The 19,724-nt window shown below is 36.2% G+C and overlaps 1 protein-coding gene across 2 annotated transcripts; it reads right to left on the bottom strand.

The window, feature by feature from the left end:
* Positions 1 to 191: 191 nt before the first annotated feature.
* Positions 192 to 17,830, bottom strand: LOC107806541 (SNARE-interacting protein KEULE). 2 transcript variants are annotated; one of them, XM_016630709.2, is made up of 21 exons: positions 17,409 to 17,830; positions 11,103 to 11,161; positions 10,355 to 10,436; positions 9,357 to 9,435; positions 7,594 to 7,644; positions 6,713 to 6,809; positions 6,584 to 6,616; positions 5,302 to 5,427; positions 5,041 to 5,232; positions 4,865 to 4,948; positions 4,687 to 4,785; positions 4,530 to 4,606; positions 4,014 to 4,110; positions 2,730 to 2,855; positions 2,560 to 2,655; positions 2,096 to 2,215; positions 1,936 to 2,013; positions 1,379 to 1,575; positions 1,124 to 1,214; positions 907 to 996; positions 192 to 560 (listed from the first exon to the last, which is right to left on the bottom strand). In XM_016630709.2, the coding sequence occupies exons 1-21, from the start codon at positions 17,479 to 17,481 to the stop codon at positions 507 to 509; spliced, it is 2,001 nt and encodes a 666-aa protein (XP_016486195.1). In that variant the 5' UTR covers positions 17,482 to 17,830; the 3' UTR covers positions 192 to 506. The 2 variants fall into 2 exon arrangements, with proteins under 2 accessions (XP_016486195.1, XP_016486196.1); XM_016630710.2 differs by lacking the exons at positions 9,357 to 9,435; positions 10,355 to 10,436; positions 11,103 to 11,161; positions 17,409 to 17,830 and adding an exon at positions 9,168 to 9,234.
* Between the last annotated feature and the right edge of the window lie 1,894 nt (positions 17,831 to 19,724).

A 19,724-nucleotide genomic window follows, 5' to 3' on the forward strand; every position in this document is an offset into this window, starting at 1 on the left:
TTGCCGACCCCTACTTGTTTAGGACGTAGTTGTTACTCACTAGTAGTAGCCACTACTACACATTTAAGAAGTTTTTTGGTTCTTTGAATTAGGAAATTTTCATTTTATTATTCTCTAAATCTAAATTCTGTGCGGAAAAGAGATGTGAAAAAAAAAAAGGTTTCTAAGAGAAGAAACACCAAATTATAGCATTTTCCTTCCAAATGGCCCTCTATATTAACAGAAATGACATTATACACACAATGCAGTCTTGAATGGGACCTATAAAAATGATACAACACACCCAAAACCCCATTTTTTTGGCACATTGATAAAGCATAACTTGTGGCATAACATTCTAGGGAATCTGAATGCTCCCGCAACTCTGCATTACCCTTCAACGTGCCAGACATCTACCAAAAGACGTCAAAAATGGAAATGAATCAACGTAGTTCGGTATGATTACAAATGGAAAGGTAGCCTGGGAAATAAAGAATTTGCTCGCAATCTCCGCCAGCAATTCATTTTTAGATCTGCAAATCATCCAACGAGAGTTCATCTGCAGTCAAGAGCTTTAATTTCTGCAACACAATCAACCATCACATGTCAGTATGGGCATTTATATCTTAAACTTCAACGCGGATACTGGACTATCAGTATTCCAGCATATAGAACTAGAAAAGGTAGATAGTAAAGCTCAACAACTAGTTCTCCAATTAACAAATCATGGAGTCCAGACGGTTCATGTGTGTCTCCTGCTTTTCTACAAAACATTATTTGTGGTCCAAAGTAATGCAAGAGAAGCAGGTATTCAAAAAACAACATAAAACAAGATTCAGGAACTCGAAAACAAAAAAAGCAAGCACCTTCCAATTCTGTAGAAAACAATAATTAGCAGTATGGGAGGAAGCAGATGGAGTGTCATACCGTAATGAATTGTGGAGGGTCATCGAGGCTAGATGAACCAAGAACTACTTCTCTCTTCAACTTCGTAGTTAACTTATGACAAGCCCGCAACTGAAACATAGAAGGAAATAACTTTGAGATTAACGAATGTTACATTTAATCTAAAACATTAAAATCCTACCAAGAAAACCAAATATAAGCCTAAAATAGGAAGTGCAAAAGATTGAGAAAATAATACCTCTGATCGCGTAGCCCCACCAACTATAAATACAAAAATACGTTGACCCATTTTCTTGAAATCACTTGATGCATGCCTGAGAATTGAATCACTACAAGAAAATGAAAGAATTCAGACTGCTAATCCCCTCAGGTGCAAGATGAGGATGGGCAAATGTGCAGTGAAAAGGGAAAACAAGCACTTCCTGTCAATAATTGCCTACTGTTGGCACAAATGATATCAAGAGGTATAATGGTCAGATGCAATAAGATGTACCTCGAATATCCATCATCAGAATTTCGAGGGCGGGCCCACGTAGCTGTCCTTCTCGATCTCATTGAATGGGGAGTTGGAACTTGATTTGCTTGTACTGATGCAGACTGAGAGGTCCCATGGAAAGTTGGACTTGGATCATTCATGCAGGGATAGTCATTCTTTGGTAGTTCCCCTTTACTGAGTTTTTCAACAAGTTCCTGCAAGATTAGAAAAGCTTTGATCAGTTATCTCGACCAACACAAAGCAGTATCTTCAGTCTCTAACTCGTCCCAACCCATCAATGTGATGAATTACAGTGTCCAGACCCTGATATTAGATTTTCTTCTTGCTGTCGGAGCTAATAGTCATGTCCCACTTTTTGTGTGTGTGTGTGTGTGTGTTTTTTTTTTTTGGGGGGGGGGGGGGGATTGTGAGGGGAGAGGAATGCGGAAGCGACCTGAATTGTCAAGTATTGACATATTTGGCTTTACATCTAGAACAATGACGACCAAACATAGTCAGAATCAGCCATTCATAGAAATGGTGTCATAATACACCCCATGTCGCCTATGGCCTACCTCTATCATTGGGTAAAAACGAGACAACTGCCATGTTGCTGCTTCATCAGTACGGTCTTTTCTAGCAGCGTGCTTCTTCTGTCATAAAAAATAGAACAAGGAAAACTACATCAGAAGGAGCTCATCATGAATGAAAACTATTTGACAGCCAATTGTGTACCTTGTGAACGTCAAACTTGAGAGAGAAAGGTCCTAGTGAGCTTTTCTTATTATCCGATGATCCCTCCAGCAATCTCATATTGTACACAGCATTCATGTCATCTTGGGGCAATCTCGCCAACTAACGGGATAAGAATGTGAGTGCTCATATGTATAAAGTAGTCCCCATAGATTTAAAGCAACGTTGTCAACCATTCAGAATAGTATTAAAGTAAAATAGTCAATGCAGTTCCAGATGACACAAGTTAACATGAAAAGCAATCAGAATTAAATAATGCATATAGAGAATTCAAATCAAACAGCAAATTTGTGTTTTGGACCATTGGGGAGACCATAACATGCAGTAGCGACCACTTTATTCAGATTTTCAAGCTGTTAATAGTTCACCCAAGATAAAAAGAATCTCCACATATGGTGATACTTATTCGAAATAGATATTAGAGATGACAACAACAAATCACCAACCTCCATTAACTTGGAGAGTTTGTCGCTTTCAAGCTTCTCAGGATGAACGGCTGCATAAATCATCAATAACCGTAACTTGTTTTCCCGTGTCACATCCTGCAGATGGAAACTAATTGCTCAGATAAACAGATCTACATTATGGAGGTCTAACAACCTTATACCATCTCTACCTGATTAACCCTCAGGAAATTGATCAGATCCTTAGTTCCTGCGTCTCCGAAAACAAGGTTCTGCTCTAATTGTCCAATTTCTTTTAGACTTGACTCCCTAATAATTCTGTTTAGCTTCCCAGCAATCTGAATTAGGGAAAAAATGCATGGCCATCAGAACACCGATGGCGTCTTCAATAAAAGGTTTTATCCACCATATCCACAAAACACTGAATTAATATGTGCTCAAGTAAAGCATGACCTGTTAAAGGTTATTCCGCCAGCACACATAAAAACAAAGAATACTCTACAGCTACTCACAACGTCCCCTGACCACTCACCATCACAATGAAACTCTCCCTATCAAAGATAAACTCATAGATCACACAGAATATTGTGCTAACTCAAGTGAAGCACTAGAAAAATACAGTGTGTTTTAATACTTGCAAGGGTCAATGGATCTTTTCAGCAACCTGTTCATGTGCATTTAACTTTCTTTTTTTCTGGATAAGATGTGGCAATGATTTATCAGAAGATGCCATCTTTTCTGGCACTTGTTAGGAGCATCTAGATGTGTTTCTATATATGTCTCCCTCTCTATCTAATACAACAGAGTTTGGCTAGACATAAGAACTGAGTAAATCTGACTAGCAGCCTCTTAGAAGAATAAGAATAATAATTCATTGGAAGATAAAATCAGCTCGTCTGGCACTCTTAGGGATAATGGATGTTGATCAAATATATTTCACCTCCATTTTTATGTTGTTTAAGATAGTTTTGACCAGGAACGTTGAGTTAATTTGACTTGCATTTTATATAAGTAGAGTAATGTTAATATAGCTGGAAAAATAATAACTTTTCCGAAGGAAATCTGGACTAGATGAAACATGTTAACATAGAATCCCAAATGCCTGTAGTTTTTTCATAAACAATTTTTAAAAATTTGGATGTAATTTAACTATTAGTTTTAATCATCTTCCTTCCAAATTATGTGTTAATGCCAAAATGGTAGAAAAGTTCTGACAACTTCATCTAACTTGCACACATGACGTAAACCCATATTACGCACATTTGAGTGACCTGCAATTTGCCATAATACCAGAATAGACATGATAAAATTACAGAGAGCAAGAGCCTACATTAGTTCACAATTAGGCTTTAATGAATTACATAAACAGTGTTTCTTATCCAGAAAAGCAAATGACAGAAGCATATTTAGTTGCTTTACATTCAAAAGTGCAGATAAAGCATCAAATTTCAGACTTAAAAGATTAAACTACCAAGTGAAATTTTCAGAAGACTCACATCAACATGGAGGGAAAGCTTCTCAATTTGTTCACTGTATTGAGGTAAAGCCTGAACCATCTTTTGCAAATCCCGTGTAGATAATTGACCACCGTCTCTACAATTTCGAGAAAGGTGGATTAAGCAACATAACCTATCAGAGTTAGAATCTACGGAATTGAGGGAAAACAGTGCCTGGATGACCAAACTTGCAGGTATTTCCAGTTTACCCAAATAAAAATAGGATCTCATGCTGCAAACTGTTTTAGGATTAACAAATAAACGGATAAGACGTTTTCTAGTAGATGAAAATAGCCTAACATGTGTTCAACTTGTAAATATGAAGTTTTCGATTAAGAATTCTACAGCATCTCACATACTCTCAGGTCCCATATTGTCTGAATCAACCAGAATCCCAGATGTCACCTCTTGCAGATCGCATAGATTTTCAATTTGTATCATGACAAAGCATTTTCACTCACACTCAAGTGAAAACGTTTAGAAAAGGTTTCATAAATTGCGTTAATTGCGACTGACCTTGAACCTTGATGCATTTGAGCAGCTTTATTTTTTGACACAAAGTTTGTCATCTTCTCATGCAACCTTTCACTAGCCTGACAAACCAATTACTGGTTAGAGATAGCATAAACACGTTCTATTCCTGATTTAAAAGCTAGCTATGCACAAGACCTACATCTGCAATGTGTGCATGGCGGAGCTCTAACCAGATAGGATCATGATCCTCCAAAAGAACCTCTTTCTTCTCAGGAGGGCCACCTGCTTTGCCAGGAACCTAGCCTTACAGTAAAATGTCACTATTAGGGTATATTCAACAGCATTTCCATTATAGAGACTCAGAAGGCACAACTCACCTCATGCACATATTTATTTCCCTCCATGTTTAACAAGTCATGGCACATTGCGTCATATGTCCACTCGTGTATAATGGGAGCAATCTGTAAAACAGAGGGTGACAGAGAAGCAACTCAAGAAAATGAAAACTAGACAAGATTACAATGAGAATGGAGGAAACAACATCAACTAAAACCTGGTCTACTGATCTATCCAGAATAAGCAACTCGCATGTTTCTGTCTGTGGAAAGTGAGGAAGAGTAGATTTGTACTTTGCAAGAGAATTCCAAACAGCAGCTGCAAGCTTCGTAGGAATTAAATCCCGAAAGGTTGTCATGGTAGTAGGATCAAGCGATTTCGCAGCACGGTAGCGCAAATAAGGAAATTCCTGTAGAAATTAATTTTAGCAAGGGCGTTTCCATGCTCGAAAGCTCCAGATCAAGATCTAAATGCTTACCCGTAATGAAGCAAAAACTGTAGCAATACGGTTGGCCATCACATTCAAACACAAATCACCCTTCCGAGAACCTTCCTCATCTCCATAGAGTTCTTCAAGCGCCCTCTCATTATCGGTGGTAAAACACTGTAGGGTAATATGCATGTGTAAGAAAGTGATAGATCGATTACAAAACCTCAGAGAGATGGTTTATCAACCTATAGGACCATATTAGTAAATAATACAAAAGAGTTCCCCAGACAATGCATTGCTGAAGGGCCACCTTCCCCTCTATAATCTCATTTCTCATTCAGATTAACGACAAAAGATTAAGTAAGAAGCTCTGAAATTCCTGGAACTGACAACTATGATACAGTTGTTAAACTCTAGATATATAAAACAATGTCACTTTTGTTTTCATGTTGAATCATTTCAAGTTGTTAATTAGATGACCCATAGAAAGTAAGAAATGCGAGCTATGAAAAGATTTCACTTAAATCAAATATGGACATGCCTTCACTATGAAAGAACTAAAGTGGATTGAAAAGAATGACTTAGGAAAAAGCTCCAGACTGAGCCCAGGGCTTTCGTTCAATGGTAACAGCGTAGCTTAATGTCTAGGTTAGACACATGTGACGAGTTCGAACCCTACCGTGGGCTCATTATCCATCGAGTTAGAAGCTATACGCCAGCTGTCCCTTGAGGATTTTTCGGTTAAAAAGCTCATATTAGGTGATAATTCGTGCGTGTAATAACTGCACGGAAGAGGATAAAAGTGCTTGAGAGCCAAGGGGATATGGTCAGGATATCAAATAAATAATTGGACCTATCATGTTCTTTTTTCCTTTCACATGCATACACCATGGAAGGAGGAGAGGAATTGATACACTACATAAAGTTCCTTTGTTATTATGTCCTTGCTCTAAATAATGAAAGAAAAGCAAAGTTCAGGTAAGACATCCAACTGGGCATGATGTTATTTAACTCTGGTTCTTCTAAAATTATCAAGAACAAGGATCAATCCATTTTGCAACCTCATAGACCAGTATTCTATACAACCCCAGGGGAAAATCTGCTGGCAAAAATATGCCATATTTAGAGCTGTTGCATCGAAATACCTTCTTATAAGAGAAAGTAACAGTCAAGCAGTTTGCTATATTACAATATGGTCCTCGGTTTCCTGCAGTATCAATGATAACAAAGGAAAGCCCCCCAGAACTTAAATTCTCTAGTTAAGCACAGGAATCAAAGCAGAGTAATCACAAAAAATTCATGACCTTCTGAGTGATGCATCATCACATACCTGGATATCATTAGCAAAATACTCCAAATTCATCTGCACAACAAAACCCTCAATAAGAACTGTGACCAATTCAAGCAATAAGAAGTAAAAATAGCTGAAGAAAAGATTTCACAAAAGAAGGATGATAACTTCTCTCAAGGCACCAATGCGAGACAGAACACTTGAATCCCTCTTTATGTAACTAACCAACTCTTTAGCAATAGGTGAACTAAAGAAGACAAATGCCCTGAAAGGAAATGAAGAAGAGTAGAGGATGAGAGAGAAAGAAAGGAGAAGCGATAACCAAGCAAATCAGACTCTTGACATATAAGATATTAAGGTTTCCCTATCCTTTTGACAAAGTCAAGTTTCCCTCTATCTTTAGAAAGGGAAGCTAAGTTTTGACAATCAGGCTTTAGGATATAGAGAATAGACCAAGTTGAGATAAACAGCTGGCTTCTCATACCATGAATATTCATATGTGCATTGGGACCTTCTCGTCCTCATAAAAAGGATAGAGGCCTAAATGTGGGTAACTTATTACACAGCTGTCTTCTCACACAAATTGCATTTAGGTGGGACTGTATGTGCACTATGTTATAGTGCATTCAGTAAAAGAAAACGTGGATTTTCACAAAGAGCAATCTATCTTTAAGTTAATTACTGCATAGGCCAATCTTGATAGAATCTTACTAGTCTAGAAAAAAGCTCCTAGATATAAGAGAGGCAGAGAGATTGGACGTACGGGGTTAAGTGAGAAAGCGTTTTATCAACTTAGACTTGGAGCAGACAATTCTTCTCCCAAAATGTCCTCCGCCTATACATAGTATCTTTTTCCCCATCAAACAGGATGTCAAGTAACTTCTTTCTTTCAATTATATGAATTAGTGCCTTTATAGCTATAATACATGGATTCATTATTTCTATCAAAAGGAAGTTAACAAACTAGAGCACATTTGTCAATAAAAACATATGACCAAGACAAAAGGCATTGAGAATGAAACTCAAGAATAAGATATTTCAGGACGTACTTTCTGTACAAAGGTGATTTACCAGCCATGTCAGATAGAAACATCACAACACTGCAAACAAAATAAAAGGTTAATGACAAGTTCTGCATGTGTAAAGACAGAGAAGCTACCTGTACATATTTAAATATAGATCAACAGCAAGCCTGATATTAGTAACAAGTACATAAGGGCTAGCTTAGTAATAACAACACTTATCAACAGAAGTTCTGCTAATAGCGTCACAATAATCTTTGGTGATTTTTTTGTTCAATAAGGTAACAAATTTTATTGATAATGGGAAACATCCCGTATACAAGCAGTACACCAAAAAGTAGAGAATCTACATATAATCTTTGATGATTGCGGCAAGACGAAATGAAAAGATCCTTCTATATCAAAATCTCAGTTGAAAAAAATAATAGGAAAATTTGTGGATCACCCTTGGAGAAGAACCAAAACAGAATGGTAGGTAAAACCTCTATTACAAATGGAGCTTGCGATAAGAGTGATTAAACCAATTGCTCGTAATATCTGTGTGTCCCTCTAAACTCTGCATGATAACTTATGTTCAAAGCAAATTCATAGACAAGATAACCTTTAAATGACATGCATAGATAAGATTGCCTATCAAAAGGAAAAGATTAAAAAAAAACATTCATAGACAAGATACAAAGCCATACTCCTCCGTGATCAGGGTCAAAAATTCATGATTAAAAAACAAAAATTATCACATACTTAACATGCTGCAACCTCAAAAGTTCTTAGTGACCCCAATTTAACTTCTATCGTCATACATTATGGTGAAGGATACCAAAACTGAAAGCAGAATAGATTTATTGCTGGTCATGCATCTATAAAAGTTTACCATACTTATAAAAGAAAATAATGAAGTAGAATAGATTTATTAAGAGCATATTGATTCATATTAGAATAAATGGTATAAGTCTTCCCCGTCCCATTTATCTGAAATCATTTGACTGGATAGGATTATAAATGCTAATTTTATGGGTATATCATATTGGTCAAAGTACATGAGTTAAGAGGAAAGCACTACAAGAGTTCAATTCTGAATAGTTTAGTAATTCAACTTCTAAATAGTTTGTGGAGTTTGTAAGCATTGATGATTACATTGTGCCAAATATAAAGATTCCAAAATGGAGGTATAACGATCAAACTCAACAAATGTAATCAACTAATTCCATAAATATTTAAGCACCCAGAATTTATAAAAATGCTTATTTGCAGCATTTTGCAACCTAATGTTGTTTCTTTTTTGTGATTTGCACTCTATATTTTATATTTTTATGACTACTTAATATCTTCATTTTTCTAAAAATACGGAGTTCTTTGAGTTGCACTCTCAGTACATGCTTCTTGCACCCTATCATTTAATTTTCTTTTTGAGAAGCCTATCATTTTATTTTCTTCTAAGAAAAAAATAACCATGAGGTGGTGCAAATCAAGCACCCTGAGAGTACAAAACGAAAAGAACTTAATTTGCAACATAAAAGCATAAAACTAAAAATGCTAGACGATATGAAAGATTGAATTATAAGGAAGGCAAACACAGAAAATATAAGGGGAGCATTCAGTACTTTTCTTTTGTTGGTTGGATGAAGCATATAGCATCCATTTCTGAGAAAAATAACCATGCGGTGGTGCAAATCAAGCACCCTGAGGGTACAAAGCGAAAAGAACTTAATTTGCAACATAGAAGCATAAACCTAAAAATGCTAGACGATATGAAAGACAAACAAAGAAATTATAAGGGGAGCATTCAGTACTTTTCTTTTGTTGGCTGGATGAAGTATATAGCATCCATTGAGGGGAGTGGCTGCCGTCGTTTGTATATGTCTTCAACCACTGCAAAAAAACATCAGAAGCGGATGCTTTTAACGATCAAGTTCAGTATTATACAAGAGAGGTAACCAGTGAATTTACATAACCCCACACCTCTGAACTGAAGACCCAGCAGACACAGTCAGCAATTGCTATTTCACTCGTTCAAGATCAATTTTCATTAACAATCATCTACCAATAGACAATAGTAACAGACAAACCACAGGATCAGAACATGCTATGGTGTTGTCCCATGAAACTTTTGTTAACTGCTACATTCTATAGCAATAAGACTTTGTTTTATATTCTTCCTCAGGCATTAATACATGTTTCTCTGGTCCAACTTTAGGTTTGACAATCTTTAACAGAAAAGGGAGAAAAGCACCAGGCGACCAGTAAAAGATAAATTGCACTTACACCTTCAGAGGAAAAGATAATAATCCGCAGAAATGTCATGAATAGGGTAATTTTGCACTTCATATATATGGTAAACTGGAAAATGTAGCTTGCTAGAAATGCACAAAAGTAAAAACACTACATCCTATTCAGTGACGTAAAAGGTGAATAGGTTGAAGAGGGCAAGATTATAACTGTAAGTCTGCAACAGAGATGTCACCCGCTACATGACACCACCAATATCATTTATGTTCTTTACTTCATTCTGTGACGCTACAAGCATCATCTTCTATACATTCCAGTGAAACTTTTAAGACCACATAAACCTAGGAAGAAAAGAAAACAATTTGCATATTTAACTACATGTCGAGAGCCATCTATACAATCTGGACACGGAAAATGTTCGTATGTGTAAGTGTATACACAAATACATAAGTACGTCTCACATCTGAAAGCATGTTAACCTTATACAAAAATTTATTCTTTTTTGTTTTGATAAGGTAAACTTATACACAACCATCAATTAGACTGGTTTTTTAATACTTACATGAAACTCCTTCCTCTGTAATATCTGCCATCTTGCATGCGTATGACATTATTTTAACAGTTAGTTTGTCCATGATGAGTACCTGCAGGATAGAGGATCAATCAATAGAAGAGCTGTCTATGTGTTTCATCGAACTGTAGTCTTTCGGAATTTAATAGAAGTATTTCCGGCCACTTTGAAAAAAAGTGAGGGCATAACCTTGTCATGAATTGGTATATTCATAACCTTTCAAAAAGTGAGGGCATAACTTTTTATAACAACGATATATGACAAGCACCAACAGAAAGCACGAAGTTGAAAACCCCCAGGACGAGTACCTGAGTCTATTTATATAAATATCTGAGGTGTGAAGTAACTAAAATGCTATAATTCCGAAAAGAGAAAAAAGGTTGAATTAAAGGTGATCACACCATAAATGCAACATTAGCAGCATGTGAAAGTGCAACAAAAATCATTTCTAACCTCAAAGGCATCAGATTTTGTTGGAGGGTGTGTGATGGCAGAAGAGTACAATTTGTACCATAAATGATATCTATGAGATCTTACACATAAGACGAAGTTCCTAACTTTTTCCGAAAAATAGTTCCTAAAGAATACTTACAAGCAACATTCAGTGTCATAAAGCTAGGAGTTTCAAAATTTATATCATTGAATAGATAAGGAACACGTTTTCATTTGAAATCACATAATTTGCAGTGAAAATTTTCATAAATTCTCCAAATTGTGAAACAGATTGTAGTCGCTGTACCTTCCATGCTGATTTTGAGTCTTTTGCCTTGGCTGACCTGAGCATTTCATATAGTAATCCTACAAAATATAGAAAGAAGTGGATGGAATAGGTTGATACAAACAGAATATTAGACGAATACACTTCACTGCAAGTGAGAATAAGTGGCGAAGGAATAAGACTCTTAAGGCAGAACTTGAGATAATCATTAGTTGCTAACAAACACATAATTTATCATGTATTTCTCATAAGGCTGCAACTTGAGAGCTCTATTTGTAAAGATAGTAGAAAATGATTAACTGGATGGAGACCTATAGCAGATCCTGAAGTGCATTAATTAGCAACATGCTGACATGAAATTAAGGGTGTTTAACGAGTGGGCCGGGTCGGGCTGGGTTGGGATTTTTTGTACCCGTACGGGTTATGGTCCGGGCCGGTTACAGGTTGGGGCTTACCGGGTTTAACGGGTTCGGGTTCATCGGGGTAAAATTGAACCGTACGGGTTGAGGGGGCCGGGCCGGGCCGGATTTAGTGTATTTTTAATTTTTTTTGTGTATTTTGTATAACTATTGTAAGTTATATTAATATAAAGTAAAAATATAAAGAATACAATGAAGATGGGAAAAAATGGCACTTATAAATTGCAAGTGCTACATTTATTTCAAAATTACAAAATTGAAGTTTGCATTTAACAAGTAAATTAACAAAAAAATAGTATAACTAAATTTTCATGCATAATAAATTAATAATACTTCAAATTAATCTAACAAACTAAAACATTAAGCATAAATACGTCTAATAATTTTAAAATAACACAAAATGTCTCAAACCAACTTAAATTCGATTTTCCGGAGGACGCTCAAGACAATACTTTATATGCCTCTTTAAACTGCCTGTGCCAGACTTTGAACGAAGATTTAAGACTTGACCACAGTTCTTGCACTTTACTTTCTGAACTTCTTCATTTTCTTCTACCACCTCAAAGTGTTCTCAAACATATGAGCGCACTCTAGAAGTACGAGGCATGATTTAACTTGAAGTCTTGAATTGAGATTGAGAATTGAGAGATGAGTGAAGAAATGAGGAAGGGGGGGGGGGGGTATTTATAGTTTTTCAAAGGGGGGTTAATTTATTTAAAAAAAAACAAAAATGGGCTAAAAATGCAATTAAGCCGTTGGGCAACGGCCATAATGTGAAATGGACCGTTGCCAACGGTCAGAATCTGAGCCCACATTTTAAAAAAAAAAAATTGTTACCTTTAAACCGGTCTGGGTCGGTTAACCGGATGAACAGTGTCGTTCGTTGACCGGGTTTGACCGGTTCGGTTAACCGGTGGTCAAAATGTGAACGGACCAAACCCCCCCTACACCCTTAACCCAGCCCTCTTCTACCGGTCCGGACCGGTTCCGGTTTTAACTGGTCTGGGCCGGTCCGGAACCGGGCTGACCCAGCCCGTTTAACACCCTTACAAGAAATCATGGCAGAAAGAAGCAAGTAACAACTCCATAAATGAGAACCCTTTTCCCATCACAAACATCATAAGTGATCAAAAACAATTTAAAAAATAATAATAAATATCCCAACTGAACATTGACAAATTCCTCTTAGAGCCACTCATCTAAAGCTTAGTCATATTTCAACAATTCTTGGTTTTTAGCAACATACTTCAATAATATTCTTCTAGATGAAAAGGGAACTAGAAAGGAAATTACGCGTTCAGTCAGAGTGCTGGAAATTACGCGTTCAGTCAGAGTGCTTAGCTAAACAGGCAAACAAACAGGGAGGTCGTTGTGACAGGCGCAGACAATTTAGGTTAAGATGTGTATCAACATCGTAGCTACTTCTTCGCTCTTTAGTTGCAAAGCATTTCCATTTACTCCTAGAGTGTCAATCTTTCTCTTATATGGTAAAGCCCCGTTCTCCCAACCCTCCCAAGCAGGAGTCAACAGTGGTCCTTCCCTCTTTGCTTCCTCGTTGTCTCAAACTCCCAACCTGTTGATTGGAGGTAGAGTGTTCTTGTCACTAGAGCAGCCTCATTTGTCTATTCCCAGGGTGACAATCTGCTATATTCCCTTATAATCTTAGTGCAACATTGGCAAAACAAGTAAGTAAGGTGTTCAATTGAGTGAAAAGGATATATAGAACTCATATAATCGACTCGAACTAGTTTGAAACTGAGGCTAGTTGATTGACTGAAGGATTTCAATGGATGCCGCAAAAGCTTTCCTTATCCTTTTCTTGGTAAAACAAGCTGTTCAATGGTTTTCAGCTCCTTAAATGAGCATCCTCACGTCATAACCTCATTATATCTAGCAGCTGTTTGTTTGCTCCTAGCTTTGGACAAATGGCCAATGGGCTCCTGCCATTGCTAGGCAATCATTTGACTCACCTCTCTATCTCTCTCCAAAACAGGGGAAAGAACAGCAGTCACAAGTCCATTTTAAGTCTTTTCTATGGTCCACCTTATTTTGGTTTTAGTGCCACTAATCTTGCCCTCCGCCTCCAGCTAACGAGTGCTAAGGAGTGACATTTGACTGCTGGCAGTAATAAGACTCCAAGCTCGCTGACTTCAAGTATTTTAGATGCTTGAAACCAAATGCCAACCCCAGCAGAGCACCTCTAGCACCTATTCAAGCCAACTCTGACCTTGAACAACGGTAACTTCAAATTCTAGATTATGCTGATGATTTTGCAACATGGTGCTAGATGAAAATACGAGAGATTCCCAGGTTTGGTTGGCTAGCAAGTCTGAATCTTTTTCTGTTAGTAGTCCCTATATATGATTCCTACAGCAGCCGGCTGATTGGGCCTCGGAAACTGATTTGCAAATCTATCGTTCCATCTAAAGTTTCATGTTTTGCTTTGGTAGCAGCAAGGGAGAATGTCTTACTCAAGATAAATTGAAGAGGGGTATTTCACTATGTAACAGATGCTTTCTTTGCAGTAGTTCTTTGGAGAATTGCAGCCATTTATTGTTACATTGCAGCTACACTTGGCAGATTTCGTCTCTATTTCTCAACCTGTTTGGAGTAAGATGGGTAATGCCACAAGATGTCAAACAACTTCTACTATGTTGGGAAGGACATAGGGTGGACAGCAGATGCAAATAGATTTGGAAGACTATTCCCATGTGTATGTGTATCATCTGGACTGTGTGGCTTGAAACAAAAAGGATGTGTGTTGAAGGGAAGGGTGAGAATATTTCTTTTGTCAAGTTTAAATTCTTACAGAACTTATAGTTCTGATGCAAAGGAAACACATTAGGATAGTATGTAACAGTTTTTGGATTTTTTCAGACTCTTTGAGTACAACAACAACAACAACCCAGTATAATCCCACTTAGTGGGGTCTGGGAAGGGTAGTGTGTACGCAGACCTTAGCCCTACCCTGGGGTAGAGAGGCTGTTTCCAAATAGACCCCCGGCATCCTTCCCTCCAAGAACTTCCCACCTTGCTCTTGGGGAGACTCGAACTCACAACCTCTTGGTTGGAAGTGGAGGTTGCTTACCATCAGAGCAACCCCTCTTGATAGCAACCCCTTTTCAGACTCTTTGAGTCAATAGCATAAATTGATATTCTGCTTCTTTTGTACTCTATTTCATACCTTCTTGGTACTGATATTAATAAAATTACCTCACCTTATCAAGAAAAGGAAAAGAAATGTAGAGCCCGTTGTCGATAGGAGAAAAGAGGAAAAAAATAGGACTCAAGCTTGGAGTTGATGGCTTAATAATAACTCTTAAGTCCAAAAAATCATTGGGGCTTAGGTAGTGCAAGTCCAAATGGGTAAAAGAAAGTCGCACTTGTTCTCAAAGTCCACAAACATTGTCTTGGGCCTAGACATATCCTGCCTAAGATATTACGGAAGTTCTAAAAATAACAAGTAGAACGAACTTGTACCAAAAGCGAGAAGTCCAAACTAGGGCAGTTGTTTGATATCTAAAATAAGGCATCACATTTAAGCAACAACGTATAGAACTGGGTGTTTTCTATGATCCCTATTAACAATATAGCATATTCAGAAATTATCTTATGCCATGAAATTGCTTATACAAGGATAAAAGATAACATTGTTTAAGGCCATTCAAAGGATTAAAGCATTAAAATTCAGAGATAAAGTTGTTAAAAAGGAAGTCTAAACATTGCAAGACGAATGCGATGCTAGTCTAAAGCCCCTATATTCTGAATCATCAACATCTGACCAGAAATATATATCTAACTTAAATCTATGCATTATCTGATGTCGTATAATCTTATCTGACTATCATGATTACAATATCATCTCGGTTTGTTACAACCAACAATCATTTAACTCAATAACGCATATTTGCATGGTTCTTATAGGTGTATGAATGCCATGCCCCAGAGGTTAACTTCCCTATCACTACATTTGTGTTGACCATGACTTCCTTTAAAATCCCATGCCAAAAACTGCCCTGACAAGACACTCCATCCAGAATTTATTTCAAACTTGGGAGATTGTGGATGTTATGAAGTGTAAAGTAATGATGGTTTTAGATTTAATAATTTCCAAAACAATCCTTTCTTGTTGAGGCATTTAGATAATTCAATCATTTGTCCTAGCATTTTCTTGTTGAGGAGTTTATAGTTTCATATGTAGTGGCAGAGTCAGTTTTATGAGTTGCATGCCATCCATCCGACAGAAAATGACCTACTGTCTTTTTTAGTTCAACCAATAAACTTGACGTCTCTCTTTAAATAATAAGGGGTCAACGAAAAGGTATGATGGATAAACAAAACTAATCTTGGGAAAAAATTTAGTATAACCTTATGTTTGGTTACTAATCCTGGGATAAGTTATCTCAGGATTAAAAATAGTGCTGGGATAACTTATACCTGCCAGCGGGTAGAATAGTTATTTCAGGATAAGTTATCCCAGGATAACGCAGTAAAATTGACAATAACCAAAATTAATACAATATACCAAACATCAATAAGAAATAATACCAAGGTAACTAATCCTAGCATAACTAATCTCCGTATAACTAATCTCAGCATAGCTAATCCCAATATAACTTGTCTTCAAACCAAACGACCCCTAAAAGTCCCGTTAGTACTTCCTAGATTTTGTAGAGTAAATATTTCTTTATTACATTAGTTACGATTACTCCAGATCATTTTCTTAGCTTACACTAGAACAAAGGGTATCATTTCAAGCTCACATTATTAGTACGGTGAACAACCAAGTAAGCTACAGTTGATGATGCTGGACATAGTGGATGATAAAAGCCGCAACAGTTGTCTGGTAATCTAAAGGAATTTACGCATGAAGAATAAAACTCTTAACCATTTTCCAGAAATGGAGACTCAGCACCAAATATCCTGAGGTTCATATGCTTCCCACAATATAATGCAACATTATAGGCTGCAGAACCCAAATCCAACACCATAAACCTCCGCCACCAATTTAATTATACTACCACCTAGATGCAGTAAAAAAATCTTACTTTAATACAAGACTTCACGACAATCACATTAGTTAACAATAAAATTCTAACTTTTTTATAACCGCGAAATCAACAGCCTCGCCTCCGTATAGGGGTAAGGTCAGCGTACACACTACCCTCTCCAGACCCCATTTGTGGGATTATACTGGGTTGTTGTTGTTGTTTATAACCGCGAAATCCCCAAGGGCTAGTGATATCACGATTTGAAACTCGCTGGATAATAGGCTATGCCCCCTACCCTTCTCCACTTAAATAGCAAGATTTTGCCTACTGCAGGGTTTAAACACGTGAGGTAGCCTAATTTTAGGTCACTGATAATGAATATAACATACTATCCTGAGGACTCGCGTTCATTTCAATCCAATACTCTAACATTTTATCTTCCACAAAAAGAAAAAAGAATCAAGGACTTCGCTGATTACATCACCAAACACTAATTCTCAAATGAACATAAGCAAGTTAACATAAATTAAGCATCCAATCATTCAACAAACTATGCCTCGATTCCCAACTAGTCCGCTCCGCTTTATTCTAGCACATTTCATTACAACAACGGTAAACAATTTGTCTTAAAATTTTAAGGATCATTACAATTTGTCTTAAAGAAAAATCATTCAGTAGCTACAAAAATATTTTTTTTGAGATGGAAAGTAGCTACATAAATATATGTTACAGATTTCAAAAGGAGCTGGAGTAATTATAATTCCTCACAACACAATTTACGAGACTGGATCAAGACGATACATTTCTATTCAACTAAAATTGTGATCATTAATACCCTTAAAGTAGCACCAAATTAGGCTGAAATCATATCATTTGGAAGCAAAAAGTTAAGCAAATTATGCAAATAAAATACTCACTGTCACGGGAAACTTGCCGGAAGTACTTGTAATCGCTTCCCTGCGACGATGTATCGGAATCAGACATCGACATTTTTTAATTTTCACCGACAATAGTTTCAATTATATGTATGTATATCTCTCTCTTTGTGACCTTTAATAATTGATCAATCAAACAGATCGCTGTGACTTTGTGATCGAATTTGAAATTCTCAGTGGTTTAACAATCAACAGAGAGAGAGAGAAAAAGGGGTTGAGTCGTAATATGAGGTAAATTTCGAACGTTGACTGTTGAAAGCCCCAAAGTTGAATTGTCTCCGACGCTATGACTATGACCCGAAATTCACATTGTCGGGAGATTGAACCGGGTCGAACGGGTATGTAGCCGCCGTCCAAACGCCGTTTCGAAAAGAATAAAGTGGCTTCAGATACGCGGTCAAATTATCTAATTCGTAGTCTCATTTCACATTTATTTCTTAATCTTTAACATATTTGATATTATACAAGAAGTACTTTAATTCTTCATTTTTTAGAATACAAATTCAGCAAGTATTTAAAAAATTAGAAAAAAAAAATATTTGAGTCAAAAATAGTAATAGTGTCATGTAAAATAAAATAAAGTGAATATTCCCATTTAAAGAACCAAAAGAATTTTATTATACTAGTACAAGTTTTATACTTTCTCTGTTTCAATTTGTTTGAATCTTTTTGGAGTTCGGTGTAATTTGAATATAAATTCTTTAAGTTTTTTTTAAAAAAATAAATTTTATACATTTAAAATTTATATAAGAGGTATTAAAAGTTAGAATATTTAAAACTATTTGCAAAAATATGATCATAAAAAACCGTGTTTGACTTCTCAAATAAATAAGTTTATTATTTTTGAAACGGATAGATCAAAGTGTTACTTTTAAAAGGTTAACCATAAAAAATTGTGACATATTAATTTTCACATGATCTATAAAAATGTATATTTTTGAAATGTCTTTCAGCGGAAGTCATACGGAGCTTTGTTTTGATAGGGAACGAAAAAGAATGCTACAAAGGAAACTGGCAGGAATATGTAGCTAGGACCTAATTAGGAAAGTCTGGAGAATTACGGTTAAACACCTGGCTTTGATTGTTTCAGAAACAATGCCGTATTTAGAAAATTATGCACGCGGTTAAGTTCTTCCTAATTCTAGAACATTAGAATCATCCATGTATATCAATATTATATAAGTGGAGGCAGGGGCGAAGCCACCTTTTGCTAAAGGGTGGTCATCAAAATAGTACGAAAAATTTATATTGTGTATATAAGTGAAATATTAGATTTTAGATGTATATACCATATATTAAACACTCTTTGTATTGAATTTCTTTTTACTTTTTTCAAGTCTAAACACTCTTAGGGAATTTTCTGGCTTCGCCACCGATTAAAACCATGCAAGGGTGAAGCTAGCATTTGAGTTACAGGTTTGACAGAATCAATAATTTTGGTCTAAATCTTTTATGTATCTTGAGAAATTATTTATATATGTACGATTTGTTAATCGAAATGCTAGTTAGTTAAACAAGCTAAATTTCTGAACCTATAAACTTCAAATTCTAGCTTGATCTGGAACGATACGAGCTTAAAAGCACATTGGTCGAACGACAACCTAGAAGGACGTACGTGTAATACAAATCGAAGTTCATGTATTACATTTGGTGAAACCACCATGCATGATCGCGACTATATCAACTACTCCTTGGGGATTAGGATGAGATTTATCACAACAATTTATTTAAACAGAGAAATGGGCAATAATTTGGCCACCAACTTTACTTTCCAGAAAAGAGACTGTCATATGTTGTTTGCAAAACCTCTCTAAATAGGCTGCAAGCATATAGGAAAAAGGGGTTAGGAAGAATATCTTCTAACTGATTATGTTAGTTCGGTTAAGTTTTAAAATTAGATATTTAATCAGACTTTTATTTTGCAGTAAAGTACTGTACTATAGAGAAGATCAAATCACGTAAGCATTTTACATTGGAAAGATATATAAAGTAATATTCATACACGTAGTTTCATATTTACGAATAGATAAAAGTATGTTTCTAAGTCTTATACAAAGGGATAGTAGAAATGACACTAGATAGCCACTTTAAAAAGCTATTATTTAGGAATTAGTCAATATGTCCTCAATTTTAATTTATCAGTTTAATTTTCTTGGGACAAAAATGCACTAAATTGTCTTAAAGTTAAGATTTTGAGTACAAAATTTCAGGACAAAATAAATATTGGTTAATATCTAAAAAGCACCCTAAGAATGACTGTTTGTGTAAAATTGCACGGGCACCCTATTTGGTCGCCCC

The sequence above is a fragment of the Nicotiana tabacum genome, chromosome 1, assembly GCF_000715075.1.
Source record: "Nicotiana tabacum cultivar K326 chromosome 1, ASM71507v2, whole genome shotgun sequence".
In the NCBI taxonomy this organism is placed as follows: Eukaryota; Viridiplantae; Streptophyta; class Magnoliopsida; order Solanales; family Solanaceae; genus Nicotiana; species Nicotiana tabacum.

What these genes read in the sequence shown, in the direction of transcription:
- LOC107806541 (XM_016630709.2), bottom strand. Translation starts at nt 17,481, where the DNA reads ATGTCGATGTCTGATTCCGATACATCGTCGCAGGGAAGCGATTACAAG. An exon ending in CAAATGCATCAAGGTTCAAG is followed by an intron (nt 4,111 to 4,529) that starts GTCAGTCGCAAT and finishes TCGAAATTGTAG; the next exon opens with AGACGGTGGTCAATTATCTA. An exon ending in AGCTTTCCCTCCATGTTGAT is followed by an intron (nt 2,856 to 4,013) that starts GTGAGTCTTCTG and finishes TCCCTAATTCAG; the next exon opens with ATTGCTGGGAAGCTAAACAG.